The sequence below is a fragment of the Hermetia illucens genome, chromosome 6, assembly GCF_905115235.1.
Source record: "Hermetia illucens chromosome 6, iHerIll2.2.curated.20191125, whole genome shotgun sequence".
In the NCBI taxonomy this organism is placed as follows: domain Eukaryota; kingdom Metazoa; phylum Arthropoda; class Insecta; order Diptera; family Stratiomyidae; genus Hermetia; species Hermetia illucens.
In genome coordinates this window covers 56,621,315-56,643,862 of record NC_051854.1, presented here as the reverse complement: position 1 = coordinate 56,643,862, position 22,548 = coordinate 56,621,315, and the positions used below count along the sequence as shown (strand labels likewise).

The 22,548-nt window shown below is 40.2% G+C and overlaps 1 protein-coding gene across 1 annotated transcript in view; it reads left to right on the top strand.

Annotated features, from left to right (window-relative positions):
• The window catches only part of LOC119660004 (putative fatty acyl-CoA reductase CG5065), a 37,202-nt gene extending 18,806 nt beyond the window's left edge, over positions 1 to 18,396 (top strand). The window contains exons 2-6 of the mRNA XM_038068382.1: positions 16,231 to 16,479; positions 16,588 to 16,982; positions 17,137 to 17,246; positions 17,307 to 17,739; positions 17,918 to 18,396. Of these exons, the coding sequence (XP_037924310.1) occupies positions 16,264 to 16,479; positions 16,588 to 16,982; positions 17,137 to 17,246; positions 17,307 to 17,739; positions 17,918 to 18,314 (1,551 nt within the window). The 5' untranslated portion in view covers positions 16,231 to 16,263 and the 3' untranslated portion in view covers positions 18,315 to 18,396. The remainder of the gene's footprint in view (positions 1 to 16,230; positions 16,480 to 16,587; positions 16,983 to 17,136; positions 17,247 to 17,306; positions 17,740 to 17,917) is intronic.
• Positions 18,397 to 22,548: the final 4,152 nt, after the last annotated feature.

Below are 22,548 nucleotides of genomic sequence, written 5' to 3'. Positions count from 1 at the left end.
ATGAAAGCGCTCGATCAGCAATTTTCGAAACAAATATTAGTTTTAACATTGGTTCCGAAGGAAAGGATTGCGAAGGTTCGAAAGCGGTAAATTATTTCAAGGACCCGTTCCCAAAAACTACTCAACATAAAAATCTGGAAAAAAATTATGGTGGGCCCTACAAATGGTATCTAGGCTTCAAAATAGTGTCCGTTACGATATCTGCTCAAATAAAGTTAATAAAAGTATATTATGGTCTTTCGAAAATTTACAGTGAACCCCCCATATATTGTTCATTTTAGATCCACAGAGACAAAATGTTAATATCACATCGAATTTACTGCGGTGTGGGTATATTGATCGTATTTATAGTACACTAAGAGTTATATATAAGTGGAACCATCGCGTACTTAAGTAGTCTTACATAAAAAATCAACAAAACCTTTCATACCTCAAGCGCTGAGTTTCTGGTTTTGCAACTTGTTAGCAAATAATTTGTAGTCAGTGTGTTTTCACGGTGTTTCTAGTAAAAAGATTAATCCGTCTTCGTCGCTGGTAGTCGTTTTTATTTTGACATATATCGATATTTCGGAAACAACTTGTTCCTTTCCTCAGTGTTGGCTGTTTACTAACGACGAAGACGGTGTGGTGTTTTAATCCATAAAATCTTTTTCCTCTTCTTTCCTTCAGCCTTTGAACCGTTTACAAGCGGAGTCGGCTCATCGGGATCGGTTTCGCGATTTGCTTCTATCAAACGCCTGCTCTGGATGCAATCGCGGGGCGTATCAAGTCACCGTTACTTCGGACGGCTTTATGGTCGGTTACCATCGACTTTGATGTTCAGACCAATCTTCGCAAGCTCATTTTCGCTACGATCGATGCAACCCAATATCGATCCTCAATATCTTCATTTCGGATGTGATCAAAACGTGTCACGCCACTAGTCCAACGCAGCATCTTCGTCTCCATAACCCCAAGACGCCGTTCATTGTTTTTTATAGTCCGCCAACACTCAGAACCATAGAGAGTGACAGGATGGAGGACATTGTGGGAAATTTTAGATTTGGGACGTTCTTTGATACGTCGATCACACAGAACACCAGTTTTGGGGCGCCACTTCGTCTAGGCTGCGTTAATCCGTGAAAAAAAAATCATAGCACAATTTTCCATTGGCTGATAGCATTGACGCGAGATATTTAAATCGCTCAATTCTCAGCATATCACTGCCGCTAACAGTGATTGTGCCTGTTTCATGGGGATCGGTCGTCAAAAATTCAGTTTTGTTTAGATTCAATTTGAGACCATGTTGCATGAGGCGATCATTCCATTTTGGACAAGTTGCTCGAGATCATTTTTGCTATCAGATGCTAGGAAAACATCATCTGCATAAAGCAGTGTGTAGGGCGCTGGACATTGGATGTGCCGTGTGACAGTGTGTATAACAAGAACGAAGAGGGGTGGTGAGAGAGCGATTCCTTGATGAACACCAACAGAGACACGAAGCGGTTTTGATACACCCGTCACACTTTGGACTTTACTTTTCAGATCTCGGTAGAGCAATTGAACCCAGCGCATGGGTTCTTCTGACACTAAGTGTTGTAGAGCATACCAGATGAGTTCGTGTGGTGTTTTGATCCATAAACATTAAGCAATTTAAATTTATTTTATTCTCGGAATTACCTCTAGTTTCAGAAAATTTTCCATTGTGCGTTGCGTAGTAAGCCATGATAGGCAATGCCTGCATGTTAATGATGAACAAAATATTTGTCTTTAATATGTAAATCAAGGATTTGGAAATATATGAAAAAATATATTAGGGTGTCGGATACGACGGGCCACTATTAGCTAAGTGCTGATGAGCTGAACATCTCACCACCCTGTATACACACATTCCTAAAAAACATTTGCAATTGTTAAATTTGTTCAGCTTTTAAGGAATCGTTCCTCACTAGCGAAGTACCATTGACGAACGTAGTGTACAAATGTAATCATTTCGCACTTCAGTATCAATTAATCTTCATTCCAGTTACATTATTCTGACAACTACCACTTTGCGCGTGGTTACCATACAGCAGCTAATGAATAGGGGTTCGAACCCGGGGCATAAGATTAACCCCTACACCGTCAAACATGAATGATGCGAAACCAAAATCTTTCTAACAATGTTCCATTAAACGAAAGACTTAGGAGAGTAACTTGATATTGGACTTAGAAGGTTAAAGCATGTACTAAGAATACAAAATGGAATTTGAATATGCAAAGTGAATGTGTTTTGTCGAGATTTGAGATGTAGTCTGCAACATCATCTGTTACAATTTCCGTCCGGTTTGTGTATAAAAACAGTTTTTAATATGGATATCAAAAAGCATCACTCATGGAATTTCATTTTATTCGGATTTCAGCTGGGAAAAGCAGTCCGCTAATTCTGTTTGCCGTTCATTAGTATAGCAACTGTTAACCCGATTCTTAACAGGGAAATATGAGTTTTGAAGATGATCGAACGCAAAATTAAAGACGACGATTTATAAGCGTTGTTGGGTGAAAATTCCGCTCAAATGCAAGAGCAAATAATTAGCGTTACCCATTTTTGCTGGTGTCAAAAATGGATTTCGATGGCTGACCAGGCTTATGGATTGAACCTGACCAACCATTAACGTACACTGCTCAAAATTTGCGAACAATGTTACCTTGCTTTCCATTGGTATATAAACCGAATGCCTTAAAACAAAATCTTGAAATGGAAGGTCACCGGACTTATTCCAATTAAGATACAATCCTGATTCAATGAGTAGTTTCCACAGGAACATCAGTAGGCATTTTACATGAGTGTAATTTATTTATAACCATGAAAAACATTTTGAAATATTTATCTGCAATATCAAAACAACTATTACACCATATACAAATTCCATCAGTATTCGAAATGCACATTAATTGCATGAAATCTTACAGACAATTCATTGAATATGCACTTCCCGCATGAGTACATGCTCGTATGACTTTTAAGGTATCGGCACCTACTTTTGTGCCCCATCCAGATGTAAACCACCGTATCAGACTGCACCGATCTGCAATATGCCAACTTGCCCATAATATGCTTTTCACTTCTGTTTCCCTCTTTGCTCTTTTTTAATCTACCGGGATCGCGTGACGTGCTCCAAGCGGACCAGTATTGATTGTTGCCTTAAAATGGCGAATTTACTGACTGTTATGTAATTGACCGGTCAGTAATGCAAGTGCAAGTGCATTTATTGTGTTTTTGCTGATTTTCAACTTTAATTTATCGAGAAAGAAACTTCTTTTTGGAAATATTCACGCTTGCATCGATATGAGTATGCCAGGTTGCTAGCTGGCTACCAAATGCAGGGGCCGAAGAAAGTACAGAGTTACGAAAGACATTGGGACTGAGTCATTAAATCGTGAAATATCAATGGCCTTTAAGGATGTGGTACTGTAAATATTATACTCAGTTTCGAATATGGTAATTTACAATGCCGCCGGCCAAAAGCTACAAATTATGCATCTTGCTTGAGCCTTTCTGAAGTAAAGTGCAATCCGCCTATTGCACTTAAAGTGTAAATGCCTAAAAGAAAAATCTTGCGCTTGTTTGGCTTTGTTGTTACCAGTTCTGTGCACTCTGAGTCTCTTAATGGAATTTCGCAACTTGTGTGCAGTTCTTCCTACAGATTAATTATCAGGTGTTTGTGTTTATCATTAACTGAATTTTACTTCATTAAGTGCTCGAATAAAGCATAAACATTGTAAGGTGCATTGTAAGAAAAATCAAGTTAGGACGCCTTTCAGAAGCCTATGGTAACCACCAAGATTATTCTTTTGATATCAGGTAAACAAAGTACCTTTACGCAGCTTGATTTGAAGTAAAAATGAAAGAATTATGACTGAAATCTCACATTGTAACCTCAACAGATCTAATCTTAATTAATCGATCTTATTGGAGCCTCTAAACAGGTTGAGGTGAGTCGGTTGCACTCTATCACCTAAGGTCAGTTCATGACCAAATTTCCTATTGCATCTCGCATCCACTATTAGCACTCTCGTTTTCTCAAGTCGTTCATTGACTCTTATAGCATTTCAAGCGCATTTACATATTTAGTTGATTTTCGGAATTTGGAATTCGGTAATAGTGTTTTCTTTTCCATAAATTTATTAATGTTTAATTTTATTGAGTTTCTGGGTTTGAAGGAAAATTAATTTTTTCCTGATTAAAGTAAACGGCTCAGACGGCAGCAATTTTCTTTTGCATTATTAAAAATAACTTAACGGAATCGAGAAACTACACCCATTAATTTGCCTTCAACCTTGAGGACAAATCAGTTAGAAAAAAATTAATTTTTAATTGAATCTATACATAATTAACGGTTCGACAACTTTATTTCTTTAGTTTATTGCCCTTGATCTTTCTGAATGTTGTATGTTGAGGTGATATATTTTAATAGGTTAATAGCACGTGCATTACAAATGACCGCCAAAAAATTACAAGAACGAATTGCTCATCAAAGGAAAGATTTAAGGCAGAAACCCGAAATAAGACAATGTACGATTAGTTTATATTTAGGTGGGTTGTTACTGAATGAGCTCTTGCAAAGTCATTAATCAACATGAAATCCAAAAATAAGGGAATTACATGCTTTATAACACCCACACTAAGCTGCAACCGGCAGGACTGGGTTTTTCATAATTCGCTTACATTTACATTCATATTTTTTTGACTTTGGTACGAATCCATCAGAAAGTAGGGAAAGCGGATTATACAATCCTGCGGAATAATCTCCTTTTCCCTCGTTTAACAAACGGAACAATTGTACAAACTGGCCCTCCAGGCTGACATGGATGATGGATGGAAAACAACTTGTTACGAAGCCACAACAGGAGCCTCGGACTTTGCTGATAACACAACGATGAACCCGGAAACATAAACGGAATAACAATTTGCGGATTTTCTTATGGAACGAGCGCTCCCTGTACAGAGAAGGAGCTAGCCGATACCCTGTCCCAATATAGGGATGATGTAACAGCGTTGCAGGAGATGCGTGGGACAGGGACCGGTTTCCTGGAGAAAAGCCACTAAAACATATATTATAGCAGCCATGCAATAAATCATGTGCTCGAAGTAGGTTTCTTAATCAACCGAAAAATGAAACGTGTTGTTATCGGCTTTGAAAACATAAGAAAACCACTATGCACTCTGCGCTTGCGAGGTAAATTTCATTAACGTTCACGCCCCTAAAAAAGAGGAGACCGCAGAGTCGGAGAAAGATACCTTCTACGAGGTAGTAGAGTGAACCCTGCAAGCCTGTCCCAGGTATGATATCAAAATCACATTTGACGATTCTAATAGCCATACTGGGACGAATCCGTATTCCGGCGGTACGTTGGCTCCCAAAGCTTACAACAAAATACAAATGATAACGGACTGCGGATTATTCAATTGGCAGTATCACACGAAATGGTTGTTGGAAGTACCTGGTTTGCGCGGAAAGCGGTCCACAAACAAACGTGGGCCTCTCTAGACGGGACCACTTTCAACCAAATTGATGCGATCAATGTCAGAACGCATAGGGGGACCAATATAGACTCGGATCACTATCTCATTGGCATAGTGCCGCGCTCGAATAACATCACCACCAAAAATCCCCTCTGACAATCAGGTGAGAGTTAACACTGAAGCCATTCACAGCACAGCCCTCCGTAACACCTATAAGAGGGATATGGATGCCGCAATAAACTCAGTCAACAGAGTTCCTGGAGATGAAGGATCAACGTATGATTTTCACAAACACCTAAAGAACGTTATCATTGATATGGTGACAGACATACTTGCCCCGTCGCAAAAAAAGGAACGGCTGGTTCAAGGATGAGTGTAACCTAGCAACGGATCGAAAAAAATCTGTAAACCGAGTAATGTTGGATTCTCAAAAGACGCGGGCACGCGCGGAGACTTATCATGAAGTCTGTCAAGGGAAAAAGTGACTTCATAGACAACAGGTCTGTGAATTCGAAAAATACAGGGAGCAACCACACCAGGCGCGGAAATTTTATCAACAAGTCAGCAGGATAAAGCCTTACACACCTCGATGCTCATCCTGTCGAGACAAAGAGGAAAATCTCATTTCCGATAGAATGGGCATATTGGAGCCATGAGTTGAGTATTTAGATGAATTGCTGAACAACAGCCGACCCTGCTTGTGAACGGGACAAAGGCTGAAGAAAAAGGAAAAAGCTGAACAACCAGAACATCGGTGAGTTGGAGGTCCCGTCAACTGAAGATGACGAACAAATACTGGTAGCGCACCAATTAGAGGTATCACGTTGCTTAGTACCATCTATAAGATATTCGCCGTTATCTTGCTAGGTCGGACAGCCCCATATGCCCAGAACATCATTGGCTCATACCGAAGAGGCTTTATTCCAAGCAAATCAGCAACAGATCAGATTTTCTCTCTGCGACCTCTGCGGCAAGCGATGGAAAAACTGTTAGAATATGAACATCAATTGCACCATCGACTTCAAGGTCGCCTATGGCAGCATAGCCAAGGTAAAACTGTACACAGCCATGACAGAATTCGGCATCCCGGCAAAATTTATAAGACTGACTAGGCCGACCCTGTCCAATGTGTGGGGCCAGATAAAAGCAGCAGGATTACTCTCGAGACCATTCGACATCAACAACGATCTAAGACCAGGGGATGCCTTATCATGCGTCCTCTTTAATCTGGCCCTGGAGAAAGTGGTCCGTGATGCTGAAGTAAACGCGAGGGGCACGATCCTTTTTACGTCCACCCAATTACTGGCCTATGCTGACGATATCGACATTATGGGAGAATAACGCGAGACGTACAAACTGCCTTCATCCAAATCGACCAGGTGGCGCAAAACCTCGGGCTGGTCATCAATGAAGATATGATGGAGTATACAACGTCAGCGTCAAAGAACAAAAAACCAACAACATCGAATCGTACTGGTCAAATGAAAACAATAAAGATACGAGGCTACATATTTGAGACCGCTGAAAGTTTCATCTAACTAGGGTCAAAACCAGAAGCGATAACAGCTATGACGATGAAATCTGTATACTGTTGTTGTCTGCCAACAGAGACTATTTCAGCTTACAAAAACCATTCCGCTCGAAACGTCTCACTATAGGGTCAAAGTTCTAATCTTGCCAGTCCTCATGTATTCCTCGGAGAACTGGATTCTTAGCAAGAAAAATTGCCACGTTCGGGAAAAGTTGTCTTCCGAAGAATTTGTGGCCCCCTACATGAGGATGGACGATTCCGTAGCCTACTTAAAGATAAAATCTATGAGCAATACCATGGCCGTCAGGTTGTGGATTATCCAGCCCAAAAAGTTTATAAGGACAATATCTATGGTAGAAAAAGAAGACGAGGCATACCCTGCCTGAGATGGAACGATGGCGTAGGCACACACACACACAGACAGTTTTTCGGGATATCGAATTGGTGTTATTAAAGCAGGCCTGATGATAATGAACACTAATAATAAAAACAGATAATTTTTTTTCGTTATTCTACAAACCATTTTAGCACTGGTTTCTCGGAACACCCTGGGCAACAAATGGTGTCAACTTCCTTTTCTTTAGTTTCGCAGCAAACTCAATACCTGAATTGTTTCCTCCTGTTTACGGTTTTGTTGAAAACAAAAAAAAATAAAGTTGAACTTAATATTAGTATATGGTATTAGTATATTTTGAAAATTTACTGCGAACCCCGCTTAAGATCATCATAGATCCGCAAAATGCAGTAATATAGATTTTAATATGAAACATCATCCTGGAAAGCTTAGTGGATATCCCACCATTATTAACAAAGTTATAGTAGGAAGAATTGGCTACTTTCATGCCAAATAAATACTCCTTAGGAAATAAAATGCCAGCATTACATTGGATTGTGTATTGAGTGTATTCAACATATATGCACAAGAGCTACGTATAAATGGAACTATCATATACCTAAATATTCTTACAGTTCAAATGCGTTGTCGTCAAGTCCTGTTGCTTTCCCAAATTTTATTCGTTTCATTGCTTCCGCGACTGCCAAACGTCGGCAGTGCTTGTGGAAGCGAAGGATGAACAAATTCTTCTGTTGAAATCTACCCGAAATATTATCGCCATCTATCTGTCGCGGCTCGTCGATCCGTAAGCAACCATGGCGTTCTGTCAATAATGCGACAGAAGTGTTCGATATCATCTGTGCGTCGATGTAGATCTCTATCTCCGTCCCGAGTGTCCAATTTAACGTAAAGATCTTTGTAATGGACGGCACTAGTAACAGCCGTCGCTTTCTTTGCTTCCCGGCTAGCATTCTTGTAAAATTGTCGTCAGTCCAAATCTAAATATTTCGGCTGATGAACCGTTTACCAGACTTCGCGACCCCTAGGGTTGCATAGGCCACTTTGTTGTTGTTTGTGTTGATAACAAAATCGACTATAGGCTCACCACCCTCATTACGTACATCCCCCACCGGGCCTTTTCACCCACACGACCATTAAGACCGCCCGTTATGAGGATATAATCATCGGCACGTATGTTACAAGTCTTTGTGCCGAGAAGTTGCCAAAACGAATTTTTTTCAGCATCAGGTCGACCTGCCTGTGGTGCTTATGCGATGAAGAAGTGAATCATGCGATTGACCCCATATTGAGTATGCAGGCTACCATAATAGAGAAGTTTATATACATTTTTACCACGTTTGCTTTCTATGTTTTAGCACCACACCATTGAGTTTCTCGTACAGTGCAAATATCAATGCGCCTCATTCGAAGAGCTCCTCCGTTCTTCCAGAAAAAGCACCAATATGTATTTGTTTGGTTCGGATTAATTTCTTTACGTCCTGCGCCAAGAACTCTTGCACATTTCTCGACAGGAGTGAATGCCCTTGTATTTTCCGAGGCTTTTTACTCAACCAATCAGGTAATATTTAGCACAGTGAAGTAACTCCAACTATACTTTATTTATCTCTTTCTCTAATCTCAGTAATTTATTTTTATCTTACTGAGGATAATACCTCCTCCAATCTCGGCTTGGGACCAGGATGCTATGTCAATAATATATCGGAGTTAGTAATAAGCCAATTTTGAATATCTTAAGGAAGTTTTCTGCCGTCGTGATTTCAAGATGTCTATTTTTTTCGAATTTAGATAGAAGTATACGTTAAGAATACGCCAAGAAAGATTTCTTGTAATGCATGTTCCTTCCTAGGTATTTCGGATGGGGAATGTGAACACCTGTGGCGTGTGACCTGTCCGCTCATCGAGTGGCGCCAGGTTGACCCCAAGGGACTTTCACCAGTTTTCGGCATGAGATTGTACAGTTGATGAAACCGATATATAAGAATCTGTCTTCTGATAGTTTATTAGAAAGATGCTTGGCTGCACACACTCAAAACAGCAACGAATCCCTCAAAAGCTGTATTTGGATTTCGGCTCCAAAACGGGTGGTTAACCTAGCTAACCACTTAGCAGTAATGATCTTCAACGAGCGTTTTGGTCCATTTGCAAGTCGTGGATGTGTTGCGAATTACTTTGGGACACGAGAAACGAATTGACCGCTCCAAGCATAGAGTGACGCTGCAAAAGGGTCCGTATTCAACAGAGAGAGAAAAATGCAGCCAACCGGGAACACTTTCTTAATAAGGAAAGAGCATTCTGCGGCCCGGCATTTTCCTTCTTCAATTGTTCAGTGAACATCTCGTTATGGCTTCTCGAGTCAGTTTTTGAAAATTTTAGTTTGCACTATTTTTACAGCCTTTAAAGGTTTAAAAAAAATGTGCAAATTACAACTTTTTCATAAAATGATGCATATTTTTGGCAAATTTCAAAATAGTAAAAATTCCGGACGGGAAAACATAGCCAACGAAACACTTTTAATAAGATATATATATATTTTTTTGATTTTGGATAGATACAATGATCGTTCAAATGCCTCAACATTTCAACAAGGACTATGGCAAGGACGTTTTGACATAAGAAAAACGATGCATATTTTTCAAAAATATTTTTAAATTTTTAAAAGTCAAAATATGTAGAAATTAAATAACAAAAAAATGATAAATTATCTCCAGCGGTTTGTAGTTAAATTGTTTATATGAAAAAAGGATACTTATTTCTATGCAGAAACCCCCATAGTTTTTCCTTTTGTGGAAACTTTGTTGCGTAGATGTCGGCTCGTTAAACATGCACTTATTTTTGTTATTACTTTGTTGGAAAACTGTTATAAAACAATAAAACTTATGCATGTTAATTTAATGGTTTTCCACCCGTCCCTCTTCAATGTGCCATAACTGCTAACGATATCAGCACATTTATATGTATAATATTTGTAGTGTTGATAGCATTATATGGATAAGTAACGTTAGACTTTCAACTATTCAATAGTGTACATTCGAACGAACAATTGATTAATAGTTGTTATTATTTTATCTCAAGTCTTTATTCGAAACTGTTTCGTATTTGCCCTCATTTAAGACCTCATATGAACGCTAAATGGAACTACTGATATGTTATAAATGTTACCTGCCATTGATTTACTTCCATGTTGGTGACTGTAGAGTCTTTACTTAAGATCAAATCACATTATATCAAACGAGCACTATGCTCCAAGAATAAGATTTACAAAGTAAAAACTGTACATTTTCGTTATGTTAACGCGAATTTCATGTCTTCATATCACGAGCAGGTGAATCTCCCACAGCTACGAGTTACATTTCACTATCCGATTGCAGTTACGTCAGTATTTTTATTTATGTATATAATTCCAAGGTCATTCACAAGCACAACTGTTTGAATTGGGTCCGTATCTTCAAACCGTGTAATACAAAAATGCTAGCCGCTCACCTGGTAGTCATCCAAATAAAAAAAAAACATCTCCTCGCGTTTGCAAATTATACTGTCTTCAGAACTATTCAGAATTGCAACGACAGCTAAGGGAGTTATATCCTTGTAATTTTCAACTAAAACAAGTCAGGAATCAAAAGCTAGGTGCTTCAGGATGGAGGGTTTTGTAGATTTCATATGTGAGAACTATCGTCACAGAATAATTCCATTTCTATAAAGTTACTAGGTACTGTTATCTTTATCTAAAGAATATCACTCCCGCCTTCATCTGTATAGTGACCCCCGTTATTTAATAATAATGATCGTTAGCGCGAAAATCCACTTCATTCAAGACCGTAACGGTATACTAGAGGATTACAGAGCCCTATCGGAGGCAATGTAGTCAGAATTGCGTTCGCCCGTGATCGTTCTCGTATATTCAACACAAAATCGTGCGTTTCACTTTATGAAAGTGCGTTGTTACGATACATAGAAGAAAGAAAGTCCTGGAGTACTTTGCCTCCACGGGAGGTCGTCTATCAAGCCAAAATTGTACCACTGGTTGTGGTTACAAACCGTTTCGAAGTTGTTTAATTGTAAGCGAATTCCATCGTGTTGCAAACAGTCCAAGTTTGAGGAACGACGCTATATACTTCAGATTCGTCTTGATGCAGTATTTGCCATCTCGGTTGATATCTAAACAGATGAGATAACGAGCACACACAACCTGAGAGGCTTATAAATAGGTAGTAATAGCGATGAGAACGCCTAGAAAAGGGTCAGAGGATGCACAGATCGATCCTTGCTATCAAGGAATATTAGAAGATACCGAATGAGGCGATCATTTATAATCTCGGCTAGTTTTTCACTGGGCTTGCGAGACACCGCCAGTGCCTATACAGATTTAAATTGGGGAGAGCTAATCTCACCCCGTGATTTAACAGCTTGTGAAAGTTCCAGCTCCACAGTGAGGTATTCAAGCCAGCGTCTTTTGAGGATCTCCACCTTCCTTGGAAAAAAAAGTTACACTGCAGCATTTTTGTACTCCTGAGATCAATTTAAAAAGCAGCAGATATCAGAATGACATATATTTTGAGACTTAGATTTTATCAGGAAGATTAAACACAGCATAATCATTTCCCAATGCATAGGTAGAAATTGTATGTTGAGAAAAAATCATTGCGTTTATTCGAACTTGTAGGGTAAATGCGCGAGAACGATACCGCCCATTAGATCTGGTGTTATTACGGTGTATATGATGCAGTGTATTGGTTTGCGGCCACACGATTTTAAGCACATGGCGGGGGGATGGGAAAACATACACAAGAAAACATATAGGCGCCATCGATATACCGACACACCAATACATGAAGCACAAGGCCACGAGACAATTAGCTACTTCGTCCCTACCGCACGAATACGCAATGTTATTCTGGACCCCTTAGACACTTCTGCGAACAATTGAATGCAGTCCAGGAGGGGTTTGTGCTTATCTGCAGCTCCCGCTCCCCCTTCATTGCTCAAATTTGGTTCACATTGACCGTGTACAGAGCTTGCCATAAGATCAATTTCATTTCAATTGACCGACGTAGTGCGAGCAATCAGGCGCGTCGCGTCTGCCATTTCTCGGATTGGAAGACTGCGAACCCACAGGTACAATATCATCGCTTATTTGATTCAACTATCGCTCGACAATGGGAAAGCTATCTTGCTGATGGGACAGCAGATACCATGCATAATTTGCACGATAATATTGATGAGCATTGAGCCACCATTGTGCCTCTGCTCTTTTCGTGAGCGCTGTTCAGGTCGTAAGCCGTGTCCCGAAGGGTCACCACAAGATCTGGCTAACTGCAGAAACATCGAAATGGATCGATGAGCGTGACCTACACGACGCGCTTGAGCTGCCATACTATGCGAAATCCAGGGAAGCTCAGTGTAGTACGCACCGTGATAAAAGAAAATTTATTATTGTGCTAGTTAGGAAAGCAGAAGCCCTTTATTCACGATGATGAGTAACTCATGAAATTGAAGCAGCACTTCTCTTCAGTTCTCAACCGTATCCGTAAACTTCATCGGTGTACAGGCCAGTTACCCGTAGATGTGTTAATGAGAAGGCGATAATGGCGATGTATAAGTCGCACATTAAGGAAGGACAGCAATTCTACTGCTGGGTATGACATACAATAGAATCAACTATTCCAGGTAATTGACGGGTGGGTCACCCTAGGAGCAGATGGGGCAGAACAGTGGGGGAGGGACACTGAGGGCTCGGGAAATCCTGGAGGGAACTAAGACACATTTCAGCAAAACGTCAATGTCGTCGATGGTGTGTAGGCGTAGTTAGTGCACGTTGCTTCCTTACGAGGTGAATGGCAACCATGAATACATATATTATCAAGTCATATAAACCAGGCAAGAAAATAACCGATACGTTTCGACTGAACTGAACTTTTGTATGAAACAAAACTTTATTAGAATCGATTCGATGTCTGTCGGTCTGTATGTCTGCTTGTCTGTCACACCCGATTTATTCGGAAACGGCTGGGTCGTTTGTGACGAAAATTCGTTATCCCTTTATATATAGCTGGTGGCGCCATCTTGTGTTGAATTTAAAAGGGAGGGGGCTTCCCATTTAATGCAAAATGGGCGTGCAAATTTCAAATTTTTTTTCACAGAATATGGCCAAATGGGGTATCAAATAAAAGGACTCAATTAGTACTTTTCGATTTGATATCGAGGGAAATGTAGAGGAGTGACGTCTCAAAATGTAATTCTGAAAACCGTAACAAGTTTCGTTCTCAGAACCTATCTAACCGAAAAATCTGAATCTAAATTAAATCTAGGCTTCAAAATATATCCCGTTCCTAAATCTGCACAAGCATAAAGGATAGAATAAAGCATAACTTTGGGAAGTTTGAAGGAAATCCAACTATTATTAACAAAGCTATAGAAGATGAAAGGAAACTTTTACATTTTATGTGAATTTCGTGTATTCTAAAACGAGCATGATGTCATCATACATATCGCATCGTCAATACCACAACAAAATGAGCTCATATGAATGAGGGGTCTCAGGGGTTTTAGGTAGTTGTTTAGGATATGCGGGATCCTAAGTCCACATCCACATGATGGTGGACCGGACTAAATGAGGAGCAACTTACTCCCCGTTTAGTCCATGGATCCCTAGTTTGGAGCATAGCACCTCAAGCATTAAAAATCAAAAAAATCAAAAAATGACTGACGGTTTCGTCCAGGGCAGAGGCAACTCATCAGACGCTGCCTCGCCTTTGCCTCTGGACTTAGGATCCCGCATATCCTAAACAACTACCTAGCTTCAGCCTTAGTCTAGCTTAGACTAAAACAACTGGCGTTTTAGTCCAATATAATTCGCAACCTTGTCGTGTTTTTGCGATGATAAAAGGGAGCGTTATTCCACCTGTTGGCACTTTCGGTCACGCTGCAGGACAGAGGTGAGGCAGCGCCTGATGAGTTGCCTCTGCCCTGGACGAAACCGTCAGTCATTTTTTGATTTTTTGATTTCGTTTTAGTTTTCTAATCATTTATACATCAATATCAATTACTCGAGACAGACATATCTATATATTTATATTATATGTATATGCTAATGAAGCTAATTACGATAGATATATGTGTACATTAAAATAACGGTATTCAATATACGGTATTTTATATGTACATAGTATACTTTTGTGCACAAAGTAAATCGGAAATATGTGTACAGTTAGGTATGGTGTATATATGGATATGTACAGTATTCGGTAATATGCAATGTTTGCTTGTTTAGGGTGAACATAATGTCTATGCTGTAATATGCACTTATATTTTGTAGTTCAAAACAAATATGAGAGAATATTTTAGGTTTTTAGCCACATATAAATGGAAAAATGTACCCAAAACGTTTCTTACATTAGATGGACACAAAACCTTTATACCCGAAGTACGAGCTCCCGGTATTCTGACTTGTTTTATTTTTTTCAGTGCCCAATAATAAGAACATAAAGGGGTATCCAAGGATTACAGATTAGAAAAGAAATTCATAGTAAGAAAAACCAAAAAGAACAGATGAATTTTTTTCGAAATACCGAGGACCAAAAGTCACACGTTCCAAAAACGTGTTTTTTGGCGAACGCGAAAAACTGATTCCCAATAAATATTTCTAAAGCCGAATTTGAAGGACAATTTCACCCTGAAGGCGGTACGGGAAAAGGTTTATATACCATTCGATACAATTTGAAAGGGCTACCCCTTTTGACAATTTTGGAACATGCGTTTGTCCTCTTCCTTATTGAGTGTTGTCCCATTCACAAGCGGGTTCAGCTCGTCGTGATCGGTTTCGGCATTTGGTTCTATCAAATGTCCGAACTGGATAGAATCTCCAGGCTTTCAGATCAAAACATGTCACACCACTAGTCCAACTCAACATCTTCGTTTCCATTACCGCAAGACGCCATTCATTGTCTTTTATAGTCGGCCAACACTTAGAATCATAGAGAGCGACAGGACCGACGACATTGTGGTAATTTTAGATATGAGACTTTTATTGATACCTTGATCACAAACAACACCCGTAGTGGAAGGCCACTTCATCCAGGCTTCGTTAATGCATGAAGCAATTTCATCACGCAGTTCTTCATTGGTTGATAGCATTGACCTGCTGGACGTTGGATGTCCCGTGTGACAGTGTCTATAACAAGAGCAAAGAGGAGTGGTCAGAGGCCGCTTCCTTGATGAACATCGACAGAGACACGAACCCGTCACTCTTCGAACTTTACTTTTCGTATCGTGGTAGAGCAATTGAACCCAGCGCACGAGTTCATCTGGTAATAACTGTTGTCATAGAGCATACCAGATGAGTTCGAGTGCCACATGGTCAAAAGCTTTCTCTAAATTCAGACATGCAATGCAAAGAAGGCGATGCCTCTCATCGTGTTTCTCCATGAGTAAGCGTGCTATTATTGATCAAATTTTGGTTACCTAGTTGAAATCCCTGATGATATTGTATAGTCGAGCTCTCTATACAATGTGTATGCTTGTGGATTTCTTTTACTCATCAACAATCGCCCATAAGACGGAATTATATCCCTTTCACATCGACTTCATTGTACTTTTTGCCTCCAACAATCTCAACAAAACACGGACAATCTTTTGGCGATTTGGCGGAAATGCTGACGGAATTCTGATTTTGTTAACAAATCTAGATACAGTTTTCTGACCAGTCCGACAGTCTATAACAAGATAACAAAGAAATTTATGGATTTTGTGGTAGATTTTACCCAATTACTTCTAAAGTCGTCTTTAAATCCTAACAAAGCGTTTTACATTACTTTTTCTATGATTGAAGCAAAATTATCTTTTTTTTTGTTTCTGTTTTTTCAGATTTAATCTCAATCAATCCAGTTTCAAATTAAAATGTCCGGCATCGAGGATACACAGCATTTAATAGGGATCCCAGAATGGTACGCTGGTAAAAATATCTTCATAACTGGTTCCACGGGATTTATGGGGAAAGTTTTAGTTGAAAAACTTTTACGTGACTGCCCCGATATCAACTGCCTCTATCTGCTAATTCGCAGAAAAAAGGGCATGGAACCGGCCCAGCGCAAAGAGGAGTATTTTAGTTCAGAGGTATTGTCATTTTTCTAGTTAACCTTGACATTATTTTGATCTTTTTATCCTTTCGTTTGCATCTTAAAAATCATTCCATGGCTTATAAATATTTCGTTGCTTTTCCAGATTTTCGATCTACTCCGCAAATCCAATCCTGGACAATTTGAAAAAATTCGAATAATCAAAGGAGATGTTCTACAAGACAACCTCGGCATCAGTGAAGATGACCACGCTGAACTGATGAAAAATGTGAATGTTGTTTTTCATTGTGCTGCAAACGTTCGTTTTGACCAACCTCTACGGCAGGCCGTAGAAATGAATACAGTTGGTACCCATAGAGCTCTGCAACTAGCTGAGGGAATAAAAAATCTTAAAGTGTTCGTGCACGTCTCAACTTCATATTGCCATTGTAATGAAGATGTCTTGGAAGAGCATGCCTATCCGTCGCCACATAACCCCATTGGAATTATCCACATGATTCGATCTCTGAATGATGGATTGTTGGAGCAAATAACGCCAAAGTATTATCACTTTCTACTTAGTATATGTGACATATATGAGGGTCGCATTTTTTCTGAAAATTCCAGGAATAAAGCGTCTGCCTTTAATCATTTTTTACTTCTAGCGCAACTATTTGTTGTTTTTTTTTCACTAAAAGTATTTTTTGCTATTCAGACTTTTAAATGGACTTCCTAATACATACGCATACACAAAAGCCCTAACAGAGGGACTCGTTCAGACCTACGATGGTAAACTCCCCATCATCGTATGCCGACCATCAATTGGTAATGCTTAACATTCTCATTATTTACTATGACTACTATTGCAGCTCAATTGATTTTCAGTGACTGCCGTGAAAAGTGAACCTCTTCCTGGCTGGGTGGAAGGAACGAACGGACCTACAGGTCTTATGATTGGAGCCGCACGAGGCGTGATACGCACTATGCACTGTAATCCTGATTATCCTTCCGACTTGGTACCTGTGGACACAGCCATAAATGCACTGATAGTAGCCGCATGGGACCGGGCTCAAATGCAAACTAATCACATTGAATTCATGAATGTTTGTTTGTCACACAAGAATTTACCAACTTGGGGTGAAAATTTGGAGACAGGCAAGAGGATTTTCTATGAAAATCCGCTGTGCTTTTCACTTTGGTATCCTGATGGTTCTATAAAGAGTAATTACTATCATCATCTGTTTGCAGTTTTGTTCTTCCACTATTTGCCAGCATACCTAATTGATATGGGTTTAGTCTTGATTGGCCAAAAGCCGTTGTAAGTGAATTCTCCACGACTGCCATTCATCTGTTTATAATAAGTGCTAATCACCATCCTAAGATGCAATGGCTAAATTTTCTTTTTACAAAATTTTGAAAATCTACATCATAAACAGATAAAAGACAGTCCGCTTTCCTATAAGAAAACACTAATCTTATTTGTGTCCCGCCCGCAGCCTTGTTCGTGTCCAGAAAAAAGTTTCCACAGGCCTGAAAGTCCTACAATACTATACAACGAAAATCTGGGTTTTCAAAAATGACAAACTAGAGAACTTACCGCAGAAACTTTCTCCCCGTGATCGGGAACGATTTGATTTAACAGTCGATCAAATCAATTGGGAGAAGTATTTGCACGACATGATCATGGGAGTTCGAGTATACCTTCTAAAGGAGAGTCCTGAAACTATCCCACAAGCCCGTCGAATCCTTCGTCGTCTCTATATTTTGGATCGTGTCATTGTCTTCGCTTTCTACGGTCTTATGTTCTGGTTCCTTTGGAACTATTTGGAGGTAATTTTAGATTCAATTGGTGGATTTTTTAATTTATGTTTAGGTTTTACGCACAGTGTTTAACTAAGTTATGATTTTTAGTATAAGATGTAAGTTTATTGTCATTTTTTTTGTACAATAAAGTTATTGTTTTTATTTAATCGAATCAAGGAAGAATTTTGAAAGATATTCTAAGCGATTTTCTCGTCTTTAATTAATTAACGTGGGAACGGCCAAAATAAATGTAATGCCTTTGAGAATCTTGTCCAGGCTATCTGCCAAACACTGTAAATGGCATGATTGTGCATTTTCGTACCGCTTAACACTCAGTCGAGTTTGAACCATTACAAAGGAAGGAGGAATTCAAATCCCTATTTCAATCTCGCAATTCACATGGACTCACAGCCTTTTTCAACAAAACCATATCGGTTTACTGTCTGCCTCTCTGTCTGTCACACGCGCTTTTCTCCCGTTCAGTCAAAGGTTTGATCTGGATACAGTCACGAAGCTTTCAGATCACCGTCCAGCGTATCAAGCCAACTTTGCTTCGGCCGACCTTTTGGTCATTTCCCATCAACTTCGATGCTTGGAGGTTGTTAATGCGGCAGTGAGAAATTCAGGGGTGAGAGGGGTCCTATATACCTAAAAGAGGGGTGCAAAATTATTTTTAACCGAATATAGCGGGTTTGATACCTCAATGGGGGTCTAAATTAGGACCTTCCGAAGCAGGCATTATTTTTGACATTGATTTTGATTCTTCTTCTTCTTTTTCTTCAGCCTTTGTCCCGTTCACAAGCGGGGTCGGCTCGTCGTGATCGGCTTCGCCATTTGGCTCTATCGAATGCCTGATCTGGGTGCAATCTCGAGGCTTTCAAATCCCCGTCCAGCGTATCAAGCCACCGTTGCTTAGGTCTGCCTTTTGGTCGTTTACCATCGACTTCGATGTTCAGACCAATCTTGGCAAGTGAATTCTCGTTTGCACGAATTGCGTGACCATACCATCGAAGACGCCTCTCTCGCAACTTTTCCACGATCGGTGCAACCCCATAACGATCGCGGATATCCTCATTTCGGATGTGATCTAAACGTGTGACGCCACTAGTCCAACGTAGCATCTTCGTCTCCATTACCGCAAGACGTCGTTCATTGTCTTTTATGGTCGGCCAACACTCAGAACCATAGAGAGCGACTGGACGGACGACATTGCGGTAAATTTTAGATTTGAGACGTTCGTTGATACGTCGATCACAGAGGACACCAGTTGTGGAACGCCACTTCATCCAGGTTGCGTTAATGCGTGAAGCAATTTCATAACGCAGCTCTCCATTGGCTGATAGCGTTGACCCGAGGTATTTAAATCGCTCAGTTCTGGGCTGACAGTGATTGTGCCTGTTTCATGGGGATCGGTCGTCAAAAATTCAGTTTTGTTTAAATTCAATCTGAGACCGTGTTGCATGAGGCGATCATTCCATTTTTGAACAAGTTGCTCGAGATCATTTTTGCTATCAGATGCTAGAAAAACATCATCTGCATAAAGCAGTGTGTAGGGCGCTGGACGTTGGATATCCCGTGTGACGGTGTCCATAACAAGGACAAAGAGGAGTGGTGAGAGGGCACTTCCTTGATGAACTCCAACAGAGACACGAAGCGGTTTTGATACACCCGCCATACTTCGGACTTTACTTTTCGGATCGTGGTAGAGCAATTGAACCCAGCGCACGAGTTCTTCTGGCACGAAGTGTTGTCGTAAAGCATACCAGATGAGTTCGTGTGGCACACGGTCAAACGCTTTCTCAAGATCCAGAAAGGCAATGTAAAGAGGGCGATGCTTCTCACGGTGTTTCTCCATGAGTAACCGCGCAGTGTGTATTGCGTCAGTAGTTCCGCAGTTCTTGACAAATCCGGCTTGATTCACGGTTATTTCAACGATTTCGCGAATACGGTTGTCAAGAATGCGTTCAAAAATCTTCATGGTATGGGAAAGTAACCGGATCGGACGGTAATTTGAACATTCTGCTGGACTACCTTTCTTTTTCCATATTGGAACAGTGGTACTTTCTTGCCAGTCAGATGGTGTTCTTCCTTCCTGAATAACCCGGTTAAAGAATTCACTGAGCCACGGTGTTGGGTCCCAGCTCTTTGCTTTCCAGAGCTCAGATGCGATGTCGTCAGGTCCTGTTGCTTTCCCCGATTTCATTTGTTTTATTGCCTCCTCGACTTCAGTTACGCTGACTGGTGGAACTGCTCCAAATGTCGGCAATGATTGTGGAAGTGGAGGATGAGCAAATTCTTCAGTTGAAATCTGCTCGAAGTATTCTCGCCATCTATCCGTCGCGGCTCGACGATCAGTAAGCAAAGTACCGTTCTTGTCATTAACACAACAGAAGTGTTCGATATCCTGTGTGCGTTCATCACGGCTTTTAGCAAGTCGGTACAGATCTCTCTCGCCATCCCGAGTGTCCAGTTTATCGTAAAGATTTTTGAAATGGTTCGCTCGGGTGACAGCGACCGCTTTCTTTGCTTCCCGGTTGGCATTCTTATAAATTTGCCAATTAGCAGGCGTTTTATCGTCGAGAAATTTGTGGTAGAGGCGTTTCTTTTCACGGACCTTCATTTCAACATCATCATTCCAAAGCCAAGTATCTCGGTTGATGTACCGCTTACCCGGCTTGGTGACCCCGAGGGTTGCAGAGGCCGCTTTGTGGATCGTGTCTTTCATTTGGTTCCATGATTCTTCCACATTCGTAATGGTTGGCAATCGTATGAGTGAGACCGTTTCTTCGTTCTTCTCACCAAATCGCCACCATTTAATGCGCGGCGGGCCAGTGCGTTCCTCACGCCGTTTTATCGGTGGCTTAATTCGCAGGACAGCAATCAACGGCCGATGTTGAGGTGCGATGGTCTCATAGGGAACGACTTTGCAATCAGTGACAGTGGTAAAATGTTGGCGTCTTATGAGAATATAGTCGATTTGCGTTTTATTGTTCCCACTATAAAATGTGGGAAGATGAGACAATCGTTTGATGAACCATGTATTCATAAGTACAAGGTTATAGGTGTCCGCAAAATCGATTATACGTTCGCCACCTTCATTGCGCGCTCCGAACCCTTTTCCCCCATGGCACCTGCTACCATCTGCCTTTTCACCCACATTGATTTTGATTGATTTTTGTATACACTATATACAGATATATATAAATGGAACCACCATATAATCAAATACATGTATTCTTACATAAAAACAAGTCGAGAAACCGGCAGCTGGGCGTTTCAGGTATGAAAGGTTTTGTGTATTTTTTTGATAGACATTTCTGTGTACATTTGTCCCATTAGTATGTAGCGCGTAATATATGAATATATTATGTGAAAATATCCATATTCAGTATTGAATTTGCAAACAAGCGACAACTTTGACCTATTATAACTTTGTTAGTAATAGTCCGATTTCCACCAAACTTACTAGGGTCATGCTCTATGTTATTCCTTATATTGTTATTTTCGTGTTGCTAGAATGAACTTAAAGGGGGGAGGAGGGTTGCATCTAATTACTAAAAATTATAGTAATATACTATTATTAACTTTATTTGAATAGATATCGGTATGGATGGTATTGCCTCTTGTTTTTTTTCTTCAGATTTTTTGGTTGGGTAGTTTGTGAGAATGGGTCCGTTAAAGAAATGAACACTTTCGACTTCCATACTCCCCACCTTTCCAAAACCAAGACCGGCTTCGGAAAATACTAATAGAGATCTTTCATTTGATACCCCACATGACTATATTTGATGAAAAAAATGTACACCCCCCTTTTGCATGTATGGGGACCCCTTAAATTCGGTGTAGAATTAAGTGACCCACTGTATGCATGAGCGTTCGCAGTTTCCACCTTTCCACCAAATTTGGGGTGAACTATCTCCGAGCAAAATCCGACAGACAGACAGACAGTAAACCGACTTTAATAAAGTTTTTTTACATAAAACCTTAAAAAGATAAAAACTTTCATATCTGAAGCGTTAAGCTTCCGGTTCCTCAAGTTGTTTCAATAACATTTAGAAACAGAAATACCCCTTGTGCATTGCCCCTTTTGTTACAACTGGGAATGCTTTAACCAGCGTCCGATGCGAATAACCTCTACTTTTCCATTCCGTAGCGTCCACAAGAATGCCCCTTCTCACTTTGTCGACCACCCAATATGATAAATGAAATGATACCATTGATTGGTTGATTTTTCACTACTACTCTTTAAAAAACTTATGCAGCTTCTCCTAAGAGCCTAAATTTGGAAATGAAATGTGCAAAGAGTTTCACTATCACAATTCAC